The sequence below is a fragment of the Salvia splendens genome, chromosome 3 (genome assembly GCF_004379255.2).
Source record: "Salvia splendens isolate huo1 chromosome 3, SspV2, whole genome shotgun sequence".
In the NCBI taxonomy this organism is placed as follows: Eukaryota; Viridiplantae; Streptophyta; class Magnoliopsida; order Lamiales; family Lamiaceae; genus Salvia; species Salvia splendens.
The window spans coordinates 6,309,812-6,335,644 of NC_056034.1; the positions used below are offsets into that span (position 1 = coordinate 6,309,812).

General features: G+C 34.8%; 3 protein-coding genes across 6 annotated transcripts; 1 reads left to right on the forward strand and 2 right to left on the reverse strand.

Annotated features, from left to right (window-relative positions):
- Positions 1 to 6,931: 6,931 nt before the first annotated feature.
- On the forward strand, positions 6,932 to 10,479 carry LOC121797135 (hsp70 nucleotide exchange factor FES1-like). 4 transcript variants are annotated; one of them, XR_006049798.1, is made up of 8 exons: positions 6,932 to 7,316; positions 7,415 to 7,494; positions 8,088 to 8,238; positions 8,855 to 8,982; positions 9,133 to 9,291; positions 9,388 to 9,573; positions 9,644 to 9,744; positions 9,860 to 10,001. XR_006049798.1 is itself a non-coding variant. In XM_042195870.1 (8 exons), the coding sequence occupies exons 1-8, from the start codon at positions 7,079 to 7,081 to the stop codon at positions 10,186 to 10,188; spliced, it is 1,197 nt and encodes a 398-aa protein (XP_042051804.1). In that variant the 5' UTR covers positions 6,932 to 7,078; the 3' UTR covers positions 10,189 to 10,479. The 4 variants fall into 4 exon arrangements, 2 of the variants coding, with proteins under 2 accessions (XP_042051804.1, XP_042051805.1); XR_006049797.1 differs by having other exon boundaries at positions 9,644 to 9,758; positions 9,860 to 10,000; XM_042195870.1 differs by lacking the exon at positions 9,644 to 9,744 and adding an exon at positions 10,141 to 10,479 and having other exon boundaries at positions 9,860 to 10,066.
- A 9,344-nt stretch (positions 10,480 to 19,823) lies between these two features.
- Positions 19,824 to 22,250, reverse strand: LOC121794587. Its single transcript, XM_042192812.1, has 5 exons — positions 22,037 to 22,250; positions 21,463 to 21,574; positions 20,491 to 20,562; positions 20,210 to 20,415; positions 19,824 to 20,119 (listed from the first exon to the last, which is right to left on the reverse strand). The coding sequence occupies exons 1-5, from the start codon at positions 22,144 to 22,146 to the stop codon at positions 20,023 to 20,025; spliced, it is 597 nt and encodes a 198-aa protein (XP_042048746.1). The 5' UTR covers positions 22,147 to 22,250; the 3' UTR covers positions 19,824 to 20,022.
- Positions 22,251 to 22,658: 408 nt separating this feature from the next.
- Positions 22,659 to 25,297, reverse strand: LOC121794586 (G-type lectin S-receptor-like serine/threonine-protein kinase At1g34300). The gene has a single exon (XM_042192811.1). It carries the CDS (start codon positions 25,268 to 25,270, stop codon positions 22,820 to 22,822), a length of 2,451 nt encoding a protein of 816 aa, XP_042048745.1. The 5' UTR covers positions 25,271 to 25,297; the 3' UTR covers positions 22,659 to 22,819.
- Between the last annotated feature and the right edge of the window lie 536 nt (positions 25,298 to 25,833).

Genomic DNA, 25,833 nt, shown 5'->3' on the forward strand with positions numbered 1-25,833 from the left:
TGAGAAAAAAAAATTCATCCGCCCCAATCCGCCGCGCCGCGCTATAGGCCGGCGCGCCTATCGACGCGTCCTCGCACTCTTCTCGCCAGAGGGCCTTCCGCCTCAAAAATTACGCCCGCTTCGAGGCGGACACTACCCGCACTTTAGTTATTCGGGGCGACGCCAGCTGCCCCTATAGTGGATGGCTGGATGCCCTTAGAATTCACAGTGTTCAGCAGTTTCAGTGTTTCAAAAACAAGATTTATGCAATTTAGATCACGTGACATGACATGCCTCAGTACTCTGGATTTTTTCTTGAAAATAACTTTTTTTCTTTAATAAATTCGTAATATTACTATCACATAATGCTATACGCTTTATTTTATTTTAATGATAATGTCTGCAATTGTAGACTACTAATTTCGTTTCAAAACAGCAAATTAGACGGGGTATCTGGTATGAGAATAGTAACGGTGTCAAAATTAGGGCTGGGGAAAAATATCGAAAAAATGATATATCGCTAGTATCATATTGAAAAATATCGAAAAGTTATCGAATTTTCGATATATCGTAATTTTTGATACGATACGATACCATATTGTAAGTTTTCGATACGATAACGATATGAATTTCCTTATATCGCGATATATCGTTTTATATCGAATATATGATATATATCGATATTTTCGATATATCGTTTTATATACGATATATATCGATATTTCGATATATCATACCGAAATTCGATATATCGCTTGGTTGTGTTGTATTTTGATTATGGAGATAAGAACACTATTAATTTTATTGTGTTGAAGTTTTATTAATTTTTGTGTGAATTTTAAGTTTTGAAATTATAATTTTCGATATACAGGTATTCGATACGAAATCGATATTTCGATATATCGTACCGAAATTCGATATATCGATATTATCGAATTTCGGTACGATATATCGAAATATCGATATTATCCATATCAAAAGTAAACTTTCGATACGATAACGATATGAAATTCTTTCATATCGATATTTTCGATACGATATACGATACAACGTTTTCAATACGATATCTCGTATCGACCCACCCCTAGTCAAAATATTGCTTGAAATCCAAGATTTCTAAATTAGAGAAATAATTTAGTTAATTACGCAAAATACAAAATGAGATTACTCAATAAAGATGTGATAATCAAGTAGCAAGTTTGACTTTTTTTTCTCAGTATTTCCTTCATAAGCAAAACAAATAATTGCATGCATATGTTTAGGTACACCTTTTTAATCAGTATACCAAACTTTATCTTCTAAATAATCTATACATGAATCCACCTCAATGCCACAATATTAGTTAATTGCCTCTTACTATATGAAAACGAAATATGAGTTGAAATAATCTAAACTATGGTGTATGTATATACCCTACCTATGTTGAAAATACATTGAATATTATATGAATTTCAGATTTTCATTAAATTTATGGATGTATTCTTTTACTATATTTAAATTATGGAAGGTAAGGAGTGATGTGGATGGTAAAGACTGTATATTTAACATTTTGGAGGCTATATTTATACATGTTTCGTTTTGCTTATGTTTTTAGTATATTCTTATTTGACAATTTTTTATAAATATATATTTAATATAAATGTTAAATTTAAATTATGAGATATTGGGCCACGGATATAATTAATCTTGAGAATGCACTACCCAAGATAAAGTTTGGACGGTTGTATTATATATAGTCGATGCAACAATATATAAGAAATTGAAATCTACTACTACTATAATTTAGATAACAACAATGAATAGTAAAGATGCTCTGAAAAAAGGTAAATTATTATTAAAATTATAATTTTGGTTGACTTATTGTCAGATTCATAATTTTTAAAATTAGCGAATTAAATTATAATTTTTTTATCTTTTCCAATTATTCTATACTATTAAAATTTGTCATTTTCTAATTTGTTCTAAAGTATTTTTGGTCGATTTTTAGACCATTATTATGTATATGGTGAGACTAACAAATTGTATAAAAGTCATATTAAATTTTATTAGAATTTTATCGTATGAGACAATTACAATAGAAACAAGTGTTAAATTTTGCGAACTCACTCTTTTTAAAAGTTTGAGATTGACCGAAAAATAGTTAAACTTATGATTTAAATAAATTTCTTCTTTTAAATAAGGATATCTAGAATCCAATCCCATATTGGCACTGCATATACTACAAAATAAAAAGAAGGAAGATAATTTGCTACTAATTCACTATTTTTAAAAGTTTGAGATTGACCAAAAAATAATTAAAAATTATGATTTAAACTTTTCTTTTAAAAAAAGGATATCTTGAATCCAGTAACATCTTTGCATTGCGTATATAAAATAAAAGGACATCTTGAATTAAAAACCCATCATGGCACTGCATATATAAATACAGTGTATAGTAGTGCAAATTTTTAAAAGGTGGAAAATAATACTTTCTCCGTCTCATTTTAGGAGTCTCATTTGAGTTCAGTATGAGTTTTAATAAATGTGAAGGAAGGTTGATGAAGAAAAAGAGGAATGCGGGTCCTACTTTATATATTAGTTTTATAATAAAATATAAGTAGATAAATATTAGTTGAATGTGAGGCCTATTAGCATTTGTGGAATATCTCAACCGTGACTCATAAAGTGAGATACCTAAAAATGGTAAATCGGGACTCCTAAAATGAGACGGTAGTGTTTAATAACGATGAAGTACAAGCAATTAGCAAACCTAGCATATATAATTACAGTGTATAGTTAGTGCAAATTACTTAAAAATTGGAAAATAACAAGCAAACCTAATATGGCGATATGTATAGAATATAGATTAACTTGATAAAAAAAAAAAAGAAGACAATCTTAAAGCGACCGCCATATAGGTAGCCGTAGCTACATGAATGTAGACAGATAAGAATATAATAAAAGCATATGCTCTGATTTACGCCGAAAGAGTAACACATTCATCCTTCACCTCAACACTCTCTTTTTCCACTACATATATACGTGCCGACGGTAAAAACAAATGTTTACCTAATTTCCTTTAATTAGTAAGGCTAATATAGATAATAAATCTAAAACGTCAAACATACTCAAAAAAATAATCCCTCTGTCCCACTTCCTTTAAATAGTAAGGCTAATATAGATAATAAAACTAAAATGTCAAACATACTCAAAATGATAATCCCTCTGTCCCACTATAAGTGAAGCGTTTTTTTGCCATTATTTTGCGAAGATGATAATAGATAGTTAAAGTAGAGAAAAAGTAAAGTAATAGAGAGAATAATATAAAAGAGAGTCGTATATACATTGTTATCTTACTTATTTTACTTTATCTCTACTCTAACTATTTATCATTTTTGCAAAACAATGTTCGATTTGGAGGGCCTCACTTGTAGCGGGACGGTACTGAATACAAAATACGGAGTACTCCCTCGTCCACCAATAATTATTTTATTTTGTACCATTTTCATCTGTCCACCAATACAAGTCTCATATACCTTTCAATATTTTTGGCAATGGAATCCACATTACACTAACTTTATCCCACTCACATTTCACTATAAAATTAATACTCCCTCTGTCCCTGAAAATTTGTCAATTATTTCCTTTTACGTCCATTCTTAAAAAAAATTTCACCTTTCACTTTTATCATTTTTGGTAGTGGACCTTACATTCCACTAACTCATTTCCACTCATATTTTATTTTAAAACTATATAAAAGTATGACTCATATGCCACTAACTTTTTCAACCCACTTTCTATTATGTATTTCTTAAAACCCGCGCCGGGTCAAATGGTGTCAAATTTTAAGGGACGGATGTAGTACTATATAAAAGTATGACTCATATTCCACTAACTTTTCTCATCAACTTTCTATTACATTTCTTACAACTAGTGCTCGGTCAAATGTGACCTTATAATGGTGGATAGAGGGAGTATTAATTTATGATGACCATTTATTTCCGTTTAAAAATCTCTTATTTTGAATAATTAGCAAGCATCGATCTCATATTCTAAAAAGTCAACGAAATTAATCACAAATTTCAAAGATCACCGAATTAAATAGTTTTTTTCTAAAATCTCTCTGTTGTATTTGACTTTATTTAGTAAGGATATTGTTACTTATTCAGGTATATATCGGAAAATTTTAGATTTCAAATTAATCAATAAATTGATAATCAAACTATCCTATATGATTTGTTAAACAATACTCCCGATGCCATGCAAATTATGCAAATTGTCTATTTCTAATACGAGTTGCTATTAATTTGTTAATTTTAAATTTTTTTTAATAGAGGACTATTGTTATTTAAATACTCCGTAACAGTTTTGCTTGATTTTGAATCCGATAATTAAAAAAATTAGATATAAAATTAACATGGTAAAGTAAAATTTATATGATAATTTCAGGTATATCTGCATCTATTAAGTAACACTCAAAATATGGCGTCATTTTATTGTCACATCGTATTGCATTTTGTTATATTAGTTTCAATTTTGACCTTTGTGGGATAGAAAAAATAAATCATGATTTTATATTTTAGTTTTAAAAGGTAGGAGATTCAGTACAAGTCAACAAAAATTTACTCCTATAATATAATTGACAATTATTCTTAAAATAATTACTACTACTAAAATTTAGTATTCTTATCCTATTTTATATCAGAGAGATGGAAACCACATTGGGTGTAAAATTTCCTATATTTGATGTATTGAAATTGTGATTTGAATGGAGCTGCATAAATCCCATTGTGTTCAGTTCCAACTTCCAAGGTTTAATTTAATGGAGTAACTATTACTCATGTATGTATTTCTTTTTCTTTTTAATAGGAAAAGTAAAATTGCTTAAAGCTTGTTGGGCTTCAGAGGGATAAATTGATTGGGATATGGACGAATACAAAGCCCATCATATCACCTCAAATTAGGTACGGAGTACTACAATTAATACTAGACTAAAGGCTCATTTTGGTCCTTAACATATTGCGATTTTTTTTATTTTGGTTTAAAACATTATCTTTTGAATTATTCGGCCACTCACAAATAAAAACGGGTCACATTTGGTCCATTTTGTACGGTTCCGTCAAAAATTTGACGGTCAACGCCAATTAACTTAATTTTGACCGGATTAACAATTTTAACACAATAATGTATTCTACCTATTTGGTCCTAAGAGTGTCCACAATGGGGGAGCCGCGGCCCGCGGCCCCCCATTGCAGAGAGCCGAGAGGCGGGGCGCGGCCGCGGCCTTCACACGGCTGAGCCGTGTGAGCCGCGGCCCTCCACTGCAGCGGGCCGCGTTTCGCGGCTGGGCCGCCAATTTTTTTTTTTTTTAATTTTTTTTATAAATATGAACTTCCATTTCCATTTTTTTCACTTCTTTCTATACTTCCAATCCCTTCATTACACTTCCAATCCCTACAAAAAATGCAAGGTGGAGATGTTGTGTTTTTAAAAAAAGTTCGTTGTAGAATTTTCCCCTATCAATAGTACGACGGAAATTTGACTATAATTCGTAACTTTATTAAATTATGTTTATTTCCCAAATTATTAGTCTACTAAAATTTAACATAGTTAAATTAAAAATAACAATAAAAAAAGAAAACAAATGAAATTTTTTTTATAGAGGGCCACATTTGGTGGCCCTTGTTAATTTTGTTACTTTACCATTGCGGAGGCCACATGAGAGCCACGAATGGTGGCCGGGCCACATTTGGTGGCCTTCAAGGACCACCATTGTGGACACCCTAAACATATTGTCTTTGTTCATCCATCATCTCATCCCATCCATCGCCAAAAAAGGCCCCAATCCACAGTGACGTCCGGCAGCAAGACTGGGGAAGTAGGTGGCGGAGATCTGCGAGCCGCAAAAGCAAACGTGGCGCTGGCTCAACACCTTTTCCACTGCCGAGTATGCAGCCCGCCCCTACAACCTCGTCGCCTACATTCTCGTCGTCGCGGAGCAGGCGAATCTGACGTGGTGGCGGCATTTGTGGAACGAATTGATGGAATTCGGCGACAGCTTGGGTTTGTTGGAGACTAGGGAAGAAGTCAGCGTCAGAGGTGGCGGCTGTGAGGGCGAGGTCAGCGGCGGCAGGTATGGCGGAGGGGGTAAAGGGGAAAGATGATGTTGGCCTATAGGGCTTGCTGCCTCCCTCCCTCGGAAAGCTCACATCTCTCCAAACTTTGGAGGTCCAAAACAACCAGCTCTCCGGCGCCCTTCCGAGTCTCGCCGGCTTGAACTCGCTGAAAACGCTCTCCGTCAACAACAACAAGTTTACCTCCGTCCCTCCCGACTTCTTCGACGGTATGACCTCTCTGCAATAAGTCTCCATGGATTACAATCACTTAGCTTTGGAGTAATTAGATATTAGACATTAATAAAATATATTTATTAACTTAATCCGGTCAAAACGTAATTAAAATTCGTTGACCGTCAAAATTTTTACGGAACCATCCAAAATGGACCAAATGTGACCCGTTTTTATTTGTGAGTGACCAAATAATTCAAAAGATAATATTTTGGACCAAAATAAAAAAAATCGCAATATGTTAAGGACCAAAATGAGCCTTTAGTCTTAATACTAAAATGTAGTACTGCCATAAATTATCAAAGTACTACCTCCGTCCCAAAGAGATGGTCTCACTTTGACCGGACACGAGTTTTAAGAAATGTAATGAAAAGTGAGTTGAAAAAATTAGTTGAATTTGAGTCCTACTTTTATATATTAGTTTTATAATAAAATGTGAATATAGATGAGTTAGTGTAATATGAGGTTCACTAACAAAAATGGTAAAAAGTGAAATGTGACAAAATTTGTGGGACGGACGGAAATGGAAAAACGAGACGATCTTTGTGGGACGGGGGAAGTATCTTAATTTACTTAGTATTATTTTAATTTAAAAAAAACTTAATTTTGTTTTTCGACTCCAAACTTATAAGCAATTGTTCAATCCCAAAACCCCGACGACTACTAGGCACAAGCTACACATAAACAGCGACGAAGACGATTGCTGCATCTTCCTACTGAGAATTCAACAATCGCTGATTATTTGTAATTGAAGGGAGACAAAATTAGCAGAGATGAAGCGGCGAGCCATTTTTTTCTCATCGATTGCGGCGGCGATGCTGGTGTTTATGGCGGCGGCGGTTGCTGGTGCTGAGCGCGAAAATAAGACGTCGTCGCTAGGGGCACTTTGGTCCAGCGCGAAAGAGGAAGGAGATGATTTAGGCGGTCCTCCTACTACTGTCCAGGAGGAGGAGGAACGCCATTTGGACGGCGGATTCTCTACCCTTGAGGGAATGTTACAGTGGTCTATTGGTATACTATATTCTCTCTCTCTCTGCAATGATTTTAATGTAGTTGATTTAGGTTTAGCAGTATATTAGAATGATGTGGTATCTTTTAAATGGAGGCAGGCCATTCAGATCCAGAGAAGTTGAAGGAAGCTGCATTAGACATCGAGCGGCTTTCTTCTCAAGATCTAAAGCAACGCCAGGTGGAAATAAAGATAACTTTGTAGTTCGTCATGATTTTTTATTATTATTTATGGTTATAGAATTACAAAGGTGTTTTAGCTACTCTCCAGAGGTTTTCACCAGCTATTCTGCAGTCATTTCTTCTGAAATGCTTCTTTTCGATTCTAGTTCACATTTGCAATGATATTTTACAGCACAGTATCAATACATTCATATCTACACCGTACATTTACATGTATAACTTATTATTGTTATCAATGTATAGTTTGACAGACAATGGTATTTAAGTTTGTATCGATTGTTGAATTTTGTATTGTGTGTTGGTAGCTACAGTTATTACTTATCAAGCATACCTTAAGGGATCTCATTTTATTTATTCCAATTTTTATTGTGTTTATCCATTTTGTGTCCTACTTACATTTCTGGTTTCCTCTTGTCTCGAGGACACTTAAAAGTCTTAACCTATAATAGTGTCCCGTCAATCTGAATTTTTATACTCGATGCTATGTCATTTCTTCCTGTTGGAGGATATTGGTAATACCTATCGTCCAATCGTATGTTCTGTTTTTACCTAGGGAAATCTAATCTTGTTGGTTATGGCATGCTTGCATAGGAACTGATGGATAAATTGAAGACGCCATCAGATGCAGAGTTGATGAAGATTGCAATAAATGATCTAAACAACTTATCCATATCGTTAGATGACCGCCATCGTGCACTTCAAGAACTCCTGATACTTGTGGAGCCAATAGATAATGCAAATGGTATGTGTTGTTCACTGCCTTCACAAAAGAAAATTATCAAATCTACATCGCCACTATTGCAGAAATACTGGGTTAAGTGAATTCTTTGTGACGTGTTCCTTTTAAATTGGCTGTATTTGGTATATTTACTATGTAATAAATAAATTAAAATTTGATAGAGACTAAGGAATCATTAAAGGGATGAAATAGCAGTGTTGTCGCCCATTACTGATTTTCTTAACGTGTGACAACTAATGAAGCATCGAGTACTTGAGAAACATACCACTTAACTGGAGCATTGCTGGTGGAAGGATAACACTAATATAATTGCAATTTTTGGTATAAGTATGTGATATTATGATATATCAATAATTTTAATTGCAATACATGATATACAAAAAATTCATGTTTAAATTCAAATTCCGAATATAAAAACTTATGCTAAGTATATGATTTTATTAGGAAATGTACATTGTACATAAAAATGTGTATAATTATGGAGCCCATGAACATAATCTGGCCCAGCATTCACTTCCGCTTACCTGTTTTACTTTTTGAACTGTTCTGTTTTTAAAAAGTGTAAGCAAAATTATTTTGTCCACGAGCTTAAGGCACATAAAAACATGTCTTATGCCAGAATTGCACAAGCTAGGGGGACTCACTGCAGTCATAAAGGACCTTAACCATTCAAATCCAGACATAAGAACTATTTCTGCATGGATTCTTGGGACAGCCAGCCAAAATAATCTCTTTGTCCAGAACCAGGTTTGCTATTTGCTTTTACCATTCAATGTCAAAGTTGATGATGTGTTTCTAGACCTCTTAATCCCTCCAGAACCTCAGTCATACTTCTTTTTGGAGGGACTCACGTGACATGTAGAGTGTAGAGTTCATACTGAAATTTGTGAATGTCAGATTTTGGAGCTTGGAACACTGGCAAAGTTAATGGAGATAGCACACTCTGACTTCATTGAAGAGGCCATTAAAGCATTATATGCTATTTCAGCCTTGATTAGAAATAATCCTGAGGGGCAACAGTTATTTTATAAGGAAGCTGGAGATTTGATGCTTCAGGTGAAAACACTAAGGATAATATAACACGTTGGGGCTATGACACACATCTTGTTGTCTCTCTAATTTGCAGTTATTACTTTTTATACAATTTTGCAGAAAATACTGAGCAACTCTAGCATTGATATCAGATTACACCGGAAATCAGTTTTCCTCTTGGCTGATCTTGTTGACTGTCAATTGCAAAGCAGAAGTGACACACAACTGCCTTTTTCCAGCAATCACATCTTGTTAAAATCTGTTGTTGATCTAACGGCATCAGCAGACCTTGATCTCCAGGAAAAGGTCTTTGCTTGTCCTTTTATCAGTATATATGATGTGTGATTACCATTTTTCTGCTATTTGTATTTTGTAGACAATATGTGACTCACCTCAACAGCAATGAGCCATATAAATGGCATTCTTGGCGCAGTTGAATAAACATAATATCTGGAGTTGTAGAGAATAATGACTTGGGTACTGTTGTACTGGTAAAATTAATTGAATGCATCAATCATGTTTGCTGAATTTAAAAAGTTTTTTTGGTCATTTAATCATCTACAGAATATATTTATTGTTCAAATTTTCGCAGGCCCTATATGCAGTAAAGAGTTTGTTGATGCTAAGGTCTACTGATGCTCTTGTCTTCAAAGACATCTGTGAACTGGATTTGGTACTAGGAAGAATGAAACAACAGTTGCTGCAATTGATTCTCGATGATCAATATAAGGAGTATGCTTTGGATGTAGAAAATCTTCGAAAAGAAGTTGAGCTCATTTTCCACAGAAAGCTTGAAAAGGTGTGTATAATAACAAGGGAATAGATTCTTGTGTAGTTTCCAAATTTTATTTGTGTGAACTTGAAATATGACAGGGCAAGCCAACTTTTACACAACAATTGGGCTTGACTGCGCTTCAGTAACCGCACACGTTGGATAAAGTTAGACCTTCCTTCAACTCATTCCCTTGTTAGAGTAAGTGAGTAACCATTTTGGCAATGCCTCTTCAACCAGCTGCTACAGTCCTTTCTGCACTTTGTTTCAAATTTTACCGAAAAATGGAGTAGCAATTCACGTGGAATGCACTGGAGGCTTTCTAAGATCGTTTTATACAATTATTATAGTGAATTTGTTAACTCAATTATGGCACTACTTCACTTTCCTTGCAATTCGAGTGGTTGTCCGTACAATGGAACAGCGGACTAGTGATGAAATATACTCCCTCCGTCCCATAAAAATGTGTACTTTCCATTTCCGTCTATCCTTAAAAAATATGGGCATTTTCATTTGTGGAAAAAATTTGCTTCAACTAATTATCCATATACATCAATTTATTTAAACTTATACCACTATGACCCCCATTACAATTCATTAAACATTAACACTACTTTAACTATCCATCTAGCCTTCTCCTCATCTCTCTTAATTTACCAATTATGCATTAATTTTCATGCCATTTTAATTGTCCATATTTTATTGGGATGGAGGGAGTATGATACATGTGTTCAACATGCCATCATGATATGCCACCTTTCATTAGGGATGTCAATCGAGCTAACTCGTTCGGGTTTGGGCCAACCCACTCAGGTTGCCGGGTTATTTGGGTGCGGGCTATTCGGGTTATTAATTTTTCGGGTCATAATTTTCGATTCTAACTCTAACACGTCGGGTTTCGGGGCTAACCCATCGGGCTATTCGGGCCTAAAAACTTGCAAAAATAATCTCTTATATCAAATTCCTCTACAAAATGATTTAAACTTTTTGATATTTTTGATATTGTCATTTGCATTATGGAAAATAAATAAGTAATGTTAAAATAGCATTTTAACTAATTATGTAAAAGTAATATAATTGTGTATGGGGTCCTCTTCTAATGCTTTTAACGCCATAGTCCAAATCTAAGACTAAATCTACACCCTTAGGTTTTAAGATGAACGGATAAAATTAAAGCTCACAAATATCAATAAATAGTAGACAAAATAAAAACAAAAGGGTGATATCGTCATTATGTTATCATATGATAATTTTCGTGGATTTTTTTATATCAACATAGTGTATTACAAATATCAACAATATGGCATGAAGATATCAACACAAGTACAAGAAAATATCAACACAGTTTTATTTGATATATTATATACACAATATTGAGATTTTACATACACTATATTGAGTTTTCTTTTTGTATTTGTTGATAAAATCTGCTTATCAACATATACCCAATTTGAACTATAAATTATCAAATTTCATCACCCGAACATCGTCAGAACATATGCAATTGAGATCTCGTTGGAATCCTTTTAAAATTATCTTTAATTTGATATATTTTTTGCGAAAAATAATTTAAATCGAGAGAGTTACATAAATTTAAAGTTTTGAGATGATTTTGATAAACGAGAATTGACATTAATACCTTTTAAATTTATTTACTAATTATTTAAATTTTAAATGTAATACACTTGTCATTATTTTTACCATTCGATCTCTCAATCTAATAGCTAAGAATTGGTTTGGATTCAATTGATCATGTGCCACTGTGTATAACCACATAGGTATGCGTGTGTGTGAGTATAGACTGTAGCTACATATAGTGACTCTATTATTTATAATAATAATAATAATAATAATATTAATATTATTGTAATACTTTTATATTCTTTTAGTACATGGGGTCATTGATAATCGGCTTTTAAAAGTGATCAAAATTTAGCCTTTCAAACTAATATTTTTATGCTTTAATATTATACTAAGTCTTTTGGGATGAAAAATGGGATACTACACGTGTTATTAGGAAGAGAAGTGCATGATCTTTTTGTTTATGTGATAGTTATATAAATAATATATACATATATATGAGGACGGGGGAGAAAAGAAAAGCATTTCAGAGATGAGAATATCGAATCCGAGGAAGAAAATAAAATTAGGAGTTATAAATAAGGAGAGAGTTATAAATAAGGAGTCGGGAATTAGGAGTTCGGTAAGTTTATCTATCATAGTCAGTTGTGTATAAATTATAGTATTTTTTATTTTCCATGTGTTACTTAGTTGATTATTATATTTTGAATTGAAATGAATAATTGGATTATATGGTGTGAATCAATTATGTGTTATTTGATATTGATGGTATAAAATAATATAGATATGTGATTGGTGTAATAGATATGTTTATTTGAAGTATTGGAATTATTTGATGGAATATATGAAGATGTACTATTTGAATTATTTGTACCATGGAATTAAAGAGGATATGTGACGGTCATGCCCTGGATCTAATATACAATGGCAATGGACCTACGGGTCATATACAATGATAATATACCTACGGGTCAAAGCAAAAGAGCAAAGAGGGGTCTTCGTGGAAAGGTCAATACAAAGAGGGACCTCCGTGGAAAGGTCAAATAAATAAAAGAGACCTACGGGTCGTATACAATGAAATTCCCGGACAGATATCAGACTTAATCCGTCATAGAATAATAAAAAGAAATAGAGCGGCATATGCATATGGATCTGAAATTATTTATGATATTTAATGTCGTGGGTTAAAATATTTATAAATAAGCTCAATAAATGATGGATTTTGTTATTATAGTATTTTGGATGGTGAAATGATTAATATGTTATTTCTTTACTCTAATTTGTAATTGTTTATTATAAATATATACGTCAGGAAGGTTGGGGTGTGACAGAAGTATTCACTTTGGACGTTGGCAGTGTATCTACGTTTGCCTAAGCATGATTTGTCGACATTGTACGAACAAACCAGGTGCTATATCGAACATCTCAATACTTTATGTCAAGACATCAAGCTCGCTTTCATTTCCAATACTGGTAACATAATTATGACAATATGCTAAAAGTAAAAGCTGAACTTACCAATCGTTGAGTTTCTTTTGGCTTCGAGAAGAAGTCCGACCTTCCTTTAACCAAGTCCATGTGCAGTGGAGGAAGATGTTCTACCAGAGGAATAAATCGCTTCAAAATGGCAGGACTAAGATTCTTAAACTGCTTCCTTGTCATCTCAACCTGCAAAATATTCATAGCATGTTTTTGACTAAATCTTTGTTTATGGACTAAAAATACATCATTATAGCAAACCCATCCCATTCTATTTCTCTTATAGTCATCTCACCCCAAGGCGAACATATGGAGATGACACTAATTGTGATAAAAGTGCTCCAAATCTTTGAGCCATTGGCACCGGTGAAAAGAGTGGAACAACTAAGCTTGCCTCCTGAATGTAATAAGCAATCATTTCGTCAATTCTGCCCTACTTGAAACAAATATTACATCACATAATTCTGAGAAGGGGATTAAAAGAATTGGTCTCCTTGTTCTTTGGTTTTTGTTTCTTGGTCTCTACCATGTTTTTTTTCATTCTAGTCGAATTGTGGCTTTTCACTTGTATTTTCCTCGGGTTTGCCCGAGTGTATGATGTAAACAATGGTTTCATTTTTACTTAATTTATTTATTCATCAAAAAAAAGATAGGGAACATGACTACTATATTTTCATACCATGGGTTGGCATCATTAGCCACATGAAACAATGTATCCAGTCATACTACCTTCTTGTTCAATGCCATTAATATATTTCCACTTTTCTACAGTGCATATCTAGATCTTGAAAAGTAGACAAGAAGATGTAAGTTGATGTTAGTCACCCCTAATTTCCGCATTATAGATATGGCATGGGTAATAAGTGAACCATCAGAAGATGAATGACGGATCCTAGAGAATGACCACCATAGCTGCTTAAACAATTTTACATCTTAGTAGTTGCAGCTATCTCCACATCTATGAGATCTAACTTACTATTTCTTTGAGAGTCCGTAGACACCTCTCAAATTTAACTTGTGTTTCATAAGCATTAAGGAAGTGTCAAAACCACCGGACAAGAACTCAATGATGCCAAAAATAGTGATTTACAGTTATCATATCCTTTCCTATCTACTTCAAACAAAATATTTCCACAGATCAAAACATCCAAACATTATATCTAAAATAAATAGAAAAATATAAGTAACAAGCATGTAAAGCTAATAGAGATAGGATGCTTCACTACACTATATCTAAAAACATAAGTACAACTTCCTGATTGAAAAACTCAATTTTCACAATGATAGTAGGGACTTTGACACAAGTAACTCAAATTCAAAGAAATATGCATAACTTAAGGAGTGAATCAATAATGTCAACATCTATCGGTAAATACCCCACAAATATATGTCATGGCATCAAATAAATGAACTTGATCAAATGAAATAATAAACTATATATGTCATGTTATCAAATAAATGACTTACTTATCTGCAAGACGTTCCAGGAACAAGTGGTAGTAATGGAGCAACGCAAACTAATATGTCACCAATAAAATGTATGATAGATGTTGTCTTGGATTTACTTGGTCTCAATACTCATGCTCTTTGGAAATTTATCATGTATTTTATGAGCAATCCATCACAAAGTCTCCAAGCTTTACAGAAACATGCTACCCCGTTGAAATTCATCTACATGTTCTTTGTTACAACTTGTTATGTGTAAAAATTCTTGCTAACACAAAGTAAACTCGCAACTGAATTTATCTCTACAGAGCACACTAAAAAGGGAACATAGACAAACGCTTAAAACAAGTTTAAAAAAAATACTAATGCTCATTTAGGTTTAGGTGGAATATTTTCATAGAAGTATCACTTAGGAAAATAGAAAAACAGATTAATTGGTTATCTTTTCAAACTAAATGTAAGAGATATCAAGTCAGAGTTGGTTGAAGACCTGAAGTTCAATATATCTCAATTTCACTCAAACCTCTTGCTTAACTACCTCAATCTGTTTGAGATTGCTTCATAGAGTTTTCTGTTAATGAAGCACAGTTTTCAATATATCTCAATTTCACTCAAATCTCCTGCTTAACTACCCCAACCTGCTTGAGATTGCTTCACAGTTTTCGTGAGTTTTCTGTTAATCAATAATTATATCAACTATTAACAAATAAATATCAGACTAAAGAGTTCATTTTCCTTCCTTAAATTTCTTTTCCATTAGAATTTATTTGATGCAACTTCAAAAAATACAACAATCATTAGTCAATGGAAAACTACTATATACTCTATAGAATCTATTTTGTTCGACTGTATCAGCTAAGAGTCTAAGACTAGGATCATTCGAATGATAATACAACATTCATAATATCTCAGTTTCTCTTAATACATATTAGTACTCTGTATTATCTATTACTCCCTCCATCCACGAAAAATAGACCACATTTGCCATTTTTGGTTTACCACGAAAAATAGACCAAGTTTGAAAAATGACCCCACATTTGCTACCTAATACAATTAAACACTACTAATAATATGAACCTCACATTCCACTAACACTACTCCTCTCTTACTTATTTCCCTTCTCTCTTACTTTTTTCCCTTCTCTCTTACTTTTTTCCCTTCTCTCTTACTTTGTCAATACCACATTAAACCTCGTATCATTCACAATGTGGTCTATTTTTCGTGGACGGAAGGAGTATTATATACTTCGTCTTTTCAAAATCTCCATTTGCAATTTCCGAACAATTCCTAAATATCTTCATTGTGTCATCTCATCATCACAACCAATACATACTTAAAGTAAAAAAAACTATTTGAATATTGTATTTGTTCGGAGGCTGAAAAATGCATACAACAAAATCGAAATCAAAATTAGGTCTACCTAACCTCTCCATGTCTCTGTAAATCCGTTTTCCAGTTGTTTCTGTTTGATTTTGACTTCTTTCGTCGACCGAACTACACTAAATTCCGATATGACGACTGGAGCTACTGTTTTTAATGACAGAGGGGAGAAGAGTAGGTGTAAATGACTCCAGGAAGACACAGAGTTAGCGGAGGACGGAGCAACTGTCGGATCAGGCGTTGAGTTTAGGGGTTGGTCTATTGTATCGAGAACGTCATACCGTACCGAAAACTGTTGTATGAATTATGACAAAATATCATACCGTTTTCATACCGAATTTTTGATATACCGCAATCTGGTACACCAAAAATTTGGTATGGTTAATTTTTGATATCATTACCTTATCGTTTTATAGTATACCGCACTTTTACGGTATACTGTAATAACATTATGCAAAAAAAATCTATTTTATACAAAAATATTTGAAAGTAAGATTTGTGGAGATTTTTTTTAATTCTATTTTTTTACATAAATATATTACATTTAATATAATATTCATATTATATTACATTTAATATAATATTTATAATATGTTGAAATATTATATTAAATTCTATTTTTTTAATTCTATTTTATACATAAATATATTACATTTAATATAATATTTCAACATATACCGATTTTTCAGTATACCAAATCTACGGCATATACCGAATATTCGGTATACCACAATATAGGAAAATTGTGGTATGCCGAAAAATTAGTATTTTCAATATTTTTTTTGGTACGGTAAATGCGGTATTTCGGTATTTTTTCCACCTCTAGTTGAAGTCAGTGGCGGACGCAGGATTTTGAAGTTGGGGGGTCCAATTTTCTGGTAACAATTGTAAGGTATTATTTGATGTCGACGTAGCCGAAAGTTGCGATATTATTACGATGCGTGGAAAATGAGTAATGAGATAAATTTAACTAGATGATATAGAAACTAGATATATATATATATATATATATATAGGATTGTGATCAAGATAGAACCATTCTTAAACGTAGAACAAATGCCAAACGGAGGTCGTTACATCTTTTAATCCAATGGTGTTGATTTGCACAACAACTTCCCATTACAACCAAAACTATTATTAATGGGTGAATGCAGATAAGTGAAAAAATAAAGCATGCATGGACTCTTCTTCGTTTCATTCATTCTTCCATCAACATGTGAGTTTTTTCACATGTTGAGTCCGGAATGTCGTGAAAACATAGTCTAATATGTATGATTTTTAATCTTGACCGTCATTTTTTCCTCATCCAATGAATAAAATATGTAGAGTTCTAGGTTCTACACTTAAGAATGGTTCTATCTTTAACGCAACCATATATATATATATATATATATATATATATATATATATATATATATATATTTGTTTAATACTCCCTCCATCCCATAGAAATAGACCTTATTTTCCTTTTTGTCCGTCTCATAAAAATAGTACATATCCATTTATGACAACATTTTTCTCATTCTCTTTAACTTTATCATTTATGGGTCCCACCATCTACTACACAATTTCAACTACTATCTCTCATTCTATCTTACTTTACCAATTACACATTAAACCCGTGCCAATCCCAAATAGCCTATTTCTATGGGACGGAGGGAGTAATATTAACTATGAATAAATTTTGAAATAAGTTAAGTAATGAAGTACTATATAACATGAATTTTTTTGTGTATAATAGTTGTAGAAATTTTTTTAAAAAAAAACATAAAAAAAATACTAGCTAAAAGAAAAATTGAAATGATTAATTTTGAATAGGTTAATTAATGAAGTATATAAAACATGAATTTTTTGTGTATAATTGATGTAAGAAATATAAAAAAACTTCTGAAATATAGTAAAAATACAATTGAAGATGATAAAAGGCAAAATGAGTTTGATGAGATTCAAACCCGCCAAAATGAGTTTGATGAGATTCAAACGCGGGCCGGAAAGTTGCTAGGCAAAGAAACTTACCACCTGTGCTAAGTTACTATACTATTCCTATGAATATACAATATATACTAATATTTGAAATTGTTGGGGGTTCCATGGCACTGGCGGAGCCAGCATAGAACAAAGGGGTACAAAATTGTTGGGGGTTTCATGGCACTGGCGGAGCCAGCATAGAACAAGGGGTACCATTGTACCCCAAATAATTGTCTATGTACTATATTATTGTGATTAATATTGGCAGAAGCATTAGTGGTGCAGTGGTTAGTGAGGTGCTTTTTCTAAGTGGAGACCCGGGTTTGATTCTTCTTTGTCTTAACAGTTTTCAGTTGTTTTCCATTTTGTAGTTTATTACCTATGTTTCCTATTTTGTGTATACTCTACTCAAATTTTCTATTTTGTATCCTCATGCCGATAGTTATTATATTTGATGATTTTAGGAAGTCTTTTTTATGTTCTTTCTTTTTTACACTATTTTGTGGTGGTATATAATATAATATATTTTATCTTGTTTATATTTTAATATAGTACTCCTTCCGTTCCTTTATAGTTGAGTCATTTTTCCATTTCGCGAAGTTTCCTCATAATTGAGTCATTTTCATATATAGTAACATTTTTCTCTCTCTTACTTTACTCTATCTTACTTTATTTTCTCTACTTTATTCACTTTTTTACTTTATTCTCTATTTATTTAACACACTCAACACTCATTCTTAAACTCCGTGCCAAAAAGTTTTGCCTTAACTATGAGGGAACGGAGGGAGTATTATTTTTAATATGTTTATTTATCATAATTCGTACCCCCAATCTAAAAGTCTGGATCCACCACTATTCCATGGGTCCCCAAAACCACATGTAGGTCCTCCACTGGTTGAAGTCCAGCTCGCCATAGCTCATGGTAGAAAACAATCCAAGTGCCCTTAAAACCGGTTATAGACTAGTCTTGTTTCTTTTCATGTGGGTTGGTTACGTGCATTTTTTATGTTCGTATCATACGATCAATATTGCTACATATTTTTATCCCCGTTTTTATCATAAATAAATAAATAAATATTTGACACTAAAAAAATACGAATATATATTCCTCGGTTCCTTAAAAATATAAAGTTTTAAAAGAGCACAATTGATAAAGTAAGAGAAAGATAGAAAAAAAGTGATTAAAATTTTTTTTAGTGGAGAGTATGAATCCCACATTAGAAAGAAATTTTTTCTAAAATATAAAGTTCATAGTTTTAAAAGACGGATTAAAAAAAGTACTTCATAACTTTAAGAGACAGAATGAAGTATACGAGTTTATAATGCTGGTTTGAATATCAGAAATTTATATATCGATTAGTTTGTAGTATATAGGAAATGGTTGCAAAGTTAAAACATTCTAAAGTCCAAAAAATGATTATCAATATTTGCTTAAAAAATCTTTTTATTCTTATGGAGTACATTAATGTCTTAATTTCTACTCCCAAACAATATATTTTAATCCATAAGAATATAATTAATGTTGAACTAATTTCTAGCACCGAACCCTTCGTTTTTAGTTTGTTATTAGTTCATTTTAGAACATTTTTAATTTTTAGTTTGTTATTAGTTCATTTTAGAACATTTTTAGTTCATTTTAAGTCCGTTTTAGTTCCTTTTATATAGAGTTCATTTTAAAACCTTTTTAGTTCATTTTAAGTCTGTTTTAGTTCCTTTGATATAGAGTTCATTTTAAAACCGTTCCGTATTCTTTCTAAAATGAAGTAACAGTTCAGCACTAGGAGCAATTTTGAATATATTACTATCCATATTAACAATTTTGTTAAAACTTAATAATTAAATACGATCTGACCATAATTATCATTCTAGAAAATGGTACTCCGTAATTTATATATTTAAATCAAACTCTTGATATAACAACACATGAAAATGATTAAAAAATAAAAACACTTTATACACAAATGCTGGAAATGCACATTTCTGCTGCCATGAGGTGTTCAACACGAAAAATAAATTTGCAATATGTTTGCAAACAAATAAAACACAAGGTTTATATTACATAGACTTCCAAGCATGAGCTCCACAAGTATACATGAGGGAAAAAAACAGCAATGATTTACATAGGGTTTTCAGCCATCCAGTGGCTGGTAAGTGCGGCGTCTCAGCTGAGACTCTGCATTTGGCTGCTGCAAGAAAATTCTAGTGGGGTCACTAGGATCAACGTATCTGCAAAATACAGAGTGCCTTCTCTCATTAGCAGGCCGTGATGTAAAAAAATGCAAACAAGAGTTAGAGACTGTAACAAACAACACATACGCATGTCTCATCATCTCATCGACAGGAGTTTGTGCTGCTTGAAGAGGATCCACTCGAGGCTGTGCTGCAAGGTGCTGGCTGTATTGTCTGACAGATCCAATCAAGTTAAAGAAGAGTGGGACGAATGTTCCACAACCGCCTTCCTTGAACAGAATCTTGAAAGAATGAGTTGAATAAAGAGCCAAATGCTCATCATCAGGCACAACCTGGAAATGGCACCAGAAACTTCAGACCCGCTCAAGTGAAACAATAGATCAGTAGCATAAGTTCTAAAAACTTACAGGTTCTACATAGCCAGCAATGTTGTTGCAGTAGAAAATTGGCTGGTGGAATTTCTCATCATGAACATGGAGCTGCATTGTAAAAATCCCAAGTTGAAATAAGTTCACTAATCTAATTAGACATTGAAACCAATAGACGAGAAATATGTTGACAAAGTGCAAAGAATGTGCTGCACATGAGAAAGTGGTTAAACTGCTACGAAATCCATCCTTAGATTATTACCCCATCCTCCAGAAAACACAAATTTGCAGGAAGAACAACTCATTAAAAGATATTTCCACAACAGACAATTGAGCACTTCACTAAGTTCCTTGTTATTGGTTACAATCTTTTCTCTCTCTCTACTCGTTTCAGTTGCAAGTTGATTGGATATCTCAGAGTTTCCAAAACCCATGAACTACTAATGTCTAGTGATCTGGCTTATTGACACATATTAGAGAGGATTGTGTCTTTTCTGGAAAGTAAGCTAAGCCATCCCATAGCACAAAGTCAAATATGGACATCATACCCTCAAGTAGTGTTCAGGCATCATATAAAGTTATCTTATTATGCCACATTATTGTGAAACTCTGTCCTTTCCCATGTAATAAAATTATCACTGATATATTTAGATAGTTGGAGCAACATCACTGTCATTTTAGGTCGAAATAGCAAACGTAAAACAGTAAATCCCAGCAAAAAGTTAGATGGATGTGAATATAGATTAATACTCCACCAGTCACATTAAATATGAAACGTTTTCCTTTTTAGATTGTCACATTAAAAATGAAACTTTTTCTAGAACAGAAATCCCATCATCTCTACTTTTTCCCTCTCCCTTACCTTATTCTGTCTTCATTAAATCACAAAACAACACGAAATAAAATCCAGTGCCGAAATGCAGACGTTTCATATGTAATAGGACGGAGGGAGTATTTCTTTCAAAACTTCCATCAAAGAAGGCAAACAAGTAATACTGTATTTATGCTTACCAGTGGCATATCAAATGCATAAAAATTCCCAACAGGTTTTTGTGCAACAAACACCATGCGGATATTTGACAAGTAAATAGTTCCCTTTGCTTTCACTGTTCCACCTTGAGTTCTGCGAAACATTCAGAAGCCAAGTTGGCATAACAGGACATGAAAAGTGGAGGAGGTCCACCCATAACAATATCTGATCTAAATAATGCAAAATGCAGTAACCACGAAAACCTTCTATCTGCAACTAGGCCAACAATGTGATGCAGAGAGCAAAGTAAAGGAATCCATATTGGGGTTATAAATCAGAAAGAGACCGTTTCCATAATTGACAACGGAATTCAAATTAAATGAACGAGAGACCATGACCATAGCCACACTAACGCGAATTAAACAGAATAATATTAATATCAGCACAAACCCAACAATTCAACTCCTAAACAATAAGTGCACGTGAAAAGGGAAAAAAGTGACAATTCCACACAACAAGTTATCTGATCAATCAATACGACGATCATGCCAAGACGACAGCATAATTGATCCGAATTTGACAAAGTAATGTAGAAAAATAGGATAAGAAAGAAACCCGGGGATCTTGTCGATCTCAAATTCGACACCGTCTCTACCCAAGACGAACATCTCGTTGTCGAAGGGCACCGGCATCCCATTGGGGAAAAGTTGAGGATTCAGAGCCATAACTTTTCTCCCTCTAGATTCAATTCAAGAGGAATTTTGGATATATGCAAATTAACAGATGATCTTCAACTATAAAACGCGTGTTCGTCGCATTACTCTACGATCTTCTCGAATGTCTAGAATACGTTACTTCTTCTTTTTGGGCTTTAATTATTTTTAATCGTGGCCCAATAACCGACCTTAAAATATACTCCAATATTTTTTACTTATTTTAGTCTAGCAAATTGATTAGCTGAGACTGGGATTAGACCAATGCTAATTTAATTCTAATAATTCACGTAATATTTTCACAATTTCTCAATGTTAAGAAAGCCTAATAAAAATCAATATACATGTTGGCCCCTGACCCTCCACCTATATAATTTACATATGTCTTGGTATACAATGGACTCAAACCAAATATCTTTGGTCACATTAACCACAATACCACTAGACCGACTAATGTATACAGAAATATTGCTTTCTAAGTTTACATCTTATTTGTTATAACCACATTGTTGGTATGAATTAAATGAGATAATAATAATGTGAATTTCTCATAGGCAATATTGTTGTAGCATTGGTACATAAATACTAGTATATGATTGTGTCGTGACATTGATAGCAATTATAGTAGTATATATGTAGAGAAGTAGTGGAAGATTAGGAGGAGGAGAAGCGCAACATTGAGGCTTCAGCCATCCAAGTAAAATATGTTGGGTTTGTTAGGCGGGGTGATCTCAACCGTCCCTTCAAGCATCTTAGCCACCTTCCCCATCGACGGCCTAGCCTCGGGCCTCTCCTGCAGGCACCACATCGCAGTCTTCACCATCCGATTCACCATATCAAAGTGCGCCCGGCTGTCGTAGCTCTGCTTGATCCGTTGATCCAGCACGTCCTCCACGCTCATCTCCTTGAATACCTTGTCGTACGCCCACCCGGGCAGGAACCACTGGTCGCTCTCCACCTTCGAGTCCAGCTGTGCGAAGTTTCTAGAACCACTCACTATCTCCAGCAGCACCAATCCATAGCTGTACACGTCAGCTTTTGAGGTGATCTGGTCTGGCCGCGCCCACTCTGGTGCCATGTACCCTGGAGTCCCTCGGATCCTCGACATGCTGATCATGTCCTCCTTCTTCTTCAGCTTAGCTAGCCCGAAATCAGACACCTTCGGACAGAAGTCATCTCCCAGCAATATGTTCTCCGGCTTGATGTCACAATGCAGCACCCACTCCAAGCATTCCTCGTGCAGGTATGCTATCGCCCTCGCCACCCCCAACGCAATCCTGTACCTTATGTTCCAGTCAAGAATCGGCTTCCCCTTCGAGCCTAGGGTTAGCGCGTCACCTTCACTCTCCAACGGCCCATCCTCCTCCACAGTTTGGAACAAGAACTCGTCTAGTGATCCATTAGGAACATACTCATACACTAGAATTCTACTCCCCTTTTCAGCACAGAATCCCCATAGCCTCACCAAGTTGAGGTGGTGCATCCTCGCTATGATGGTGACCTCAGCCCAGAAATCAGCATCGCCACCGGTGATATTCTTGAGGGACTTGACAGCCACCACGCGCCCGTCACTCAGCTTCCCCATGTAGACAATGCCAAAACCGCCCTTCCCGATTGGATTGGAGAAGTTGTTTGTGGCAACCTTCAGCTCAGCATAGCTGAACCTCTTTGGCCCGCCAGCTGGCATTACTTCAAGCCCAAAGGTCCTAGCCATGTCCCTATACTTTATATACTTGTTGAGGAACGTCCTAAAGAAGAACGCACCAAAAAGCAGCTCGGCCACAAACAAAGCGCACACGAGAACAATGTTCCTAGTAATCGTCCTGGACTCCTGTGGGGGCTCAGGGAGGCGTATCCTCACCGGGCACATGGTCTGCATCAAGGACGTCATCCCAGTGAAGCTCGACACATCACTCTCCGACTCATCAACCCTCAAGAACATGGCCTTCTCCGTCCCTGGGGACCAGTATCCGTTAACCATCCTCCCCAGCTGCAGAACACAGAAATTCGAGCCATCATACTTGAACATGAACCCTAAGCAATTAGGCCTGGACAAACACGAAGCCTCACACGTCGTGAAGTTGGTAGTCTCGATGTCATTTTGGTCCAATCCACCGGTGAAATTCACAAAATCCAACCTCAAGAACTTGGTCCTCCCTGAACTGCTCAACGGAATCTTCAACTGGCACGAGTCCCCAGGCCCCTTCGTGTACCCAGGAGGGCAAACGCAGGAAGTGGAGAAGTTGGAAGCATCATACATGCATATGGAGTTTGCACCACAAGTGCCATGGACCATACATAACTGGAACAAAGCCTGCCATCTAACAATCCATTGACTCAGCCTCACATCATAACTATACATCCTAAGGTTTCCATCATTGTCAAGGCTCAATTTTCTCAGCTTCTTAACTCCGAAATCGGAGGCGTAATACTTACCATCATCACCATACACAATCACCCCCAAATCATCCAAACTCATGAACGTCAAATTGCCATGATTAGTCCAATAATTATCGTTCCTACCAATGAAAACAAGCTGCCTAGAATCAAACCTATACTTCCCGTTGCTAGAAACTAGGGTTGTCCCGTTTATCTGTTGATTAGGGAGAATAGTATTGGTGGGAAAATCAAAGCTTTCAAAATTGCCATAAACGAGATTACCGGTGGGAAGCAGCGAGAGGCCGCTTCCGTTCACGCTCGCAACAGGACGAGAAGGCCATAGATTTGTGGCGTTACCAGGAGAGTCGACGAGGCGGAGCTCTCCGGAGCGGGAGATGATCAGCGAGGCGGCGGCGGAAACGGGGGGATTGGTGGCGGACCAGACGACAGCGTTTTGGGAGACGTTGCGGAACCAGACGGAGAAGGTGTAGAGGCCGGGAGAGTTGGGGACGGGGAGGAATCCGGCGGCGAAGGTGGCGTTTGGGGAGAGGAGAGTCTGGTTCTGGGCGGGGCGCCATGGGGAGTTGGAGGAGGAGAATACGGAGATGTTGGTGGCGGATTGTGGTTGGGAGATGGATGAATTGAGGATTGAGAGCGTGAAGAAGAAGAAGAAGAGAGGGAGGAGATGGTTGAGAGAAGACATTATGGAGAGGATGGTTTGAAGGTGGGATTGAAGAATTTTAATGGCGGATTTCATGTGCGTGTGGAAATGGGTAAGGCGGTCAGCGTTGACTACTACTGGCAACTTGCATTTTGTAGTAGGAATTTTTGGCGATTTTTTATTAATAAAATAATTCATATTTGGTTGAATTTAATGAGATATGGATTATGTCTAATATTTTAGTATTTCATTTTGGTTAACCAAATTTAATGACATATGGATTATGTTATGTCTAATATTATTGTATTTCATTTTGGTTTTCTAGATACTTTAAATGGAGAAAAAAAATTCCACTGTTTTTCCTTCAACTTTAATAAAAAAATTAATATTTTAAATTTTTATTGGAACAATAATTCGAGGTATGTGTACTTTTGGAAATAACTAACGTTATTCAGATAGTGAGTACCTAGAAGTTTATAATGGAATTCCACAAACGAAAACAAAATGTATTCCATGGTCGATTTTAAAGGTTGACTTATTGCTAACAAACAGAGCAGACCGCAGAGGGAGGTTTTTTGTGTAGGTTTAATAATTAAATTTAGGTATGTTTATTTTAATCTTGCAGCTGTTGAATACGTATTGTTTAGCGGCTGCTTATG

Bases quoted from the DNA above. Each gene is read 5' to 3' on its own strand.
- LOC121797135 (XM_042195870.1), top strand. From the start codon at position 7,079: ATGAAGCGGCGAGCCATTTTTTTCTCATCGATTGCGGCGGCGATGCTG. The intron at 7,317-7,414 runs GTATACTATATT...AAATGGAGGCAG, and splicing joins AATGTTACAGTGGTCTATTG to GCCATTCAGATCCAGAGAAG. The intron at 9,574-9,859 runs GTCTTTGCTTGT...AAATTTTCGCAG, and splicing joins ACCTTGATCTCCAGGAAAAG to GCCCTATATGCAGTAAAGAG.
- LOC121794587 (XM_042192812.1), bottom strand. From the start codon at position 22,146: ATGGCTCTGAATCCTCAACTTTTCCCCAATGGGATGCCGGTGCCCTTC. The intron at 20,563-21,462 runs GTAAGCATAAAT...TTTACAATGCAG, and splicing joins ATGCATTTGATATGCCACTG to CTCCATGTTCATGATGAGAA. The intron at 20,120-20,209 runs GTATGTGTTGTT...TGTATTTTGCAG, and splicing joins GATGAGATGATGAGACATGC to ATACGTTGATCCTAGTGACC.
- LOC121794586 (XM_042192811.1), bottom strand. From the start codon at position 25,270: ATGAAATCCGCCATTAAAATTCTTCAATCCCACCTTCAAACCATCCTC.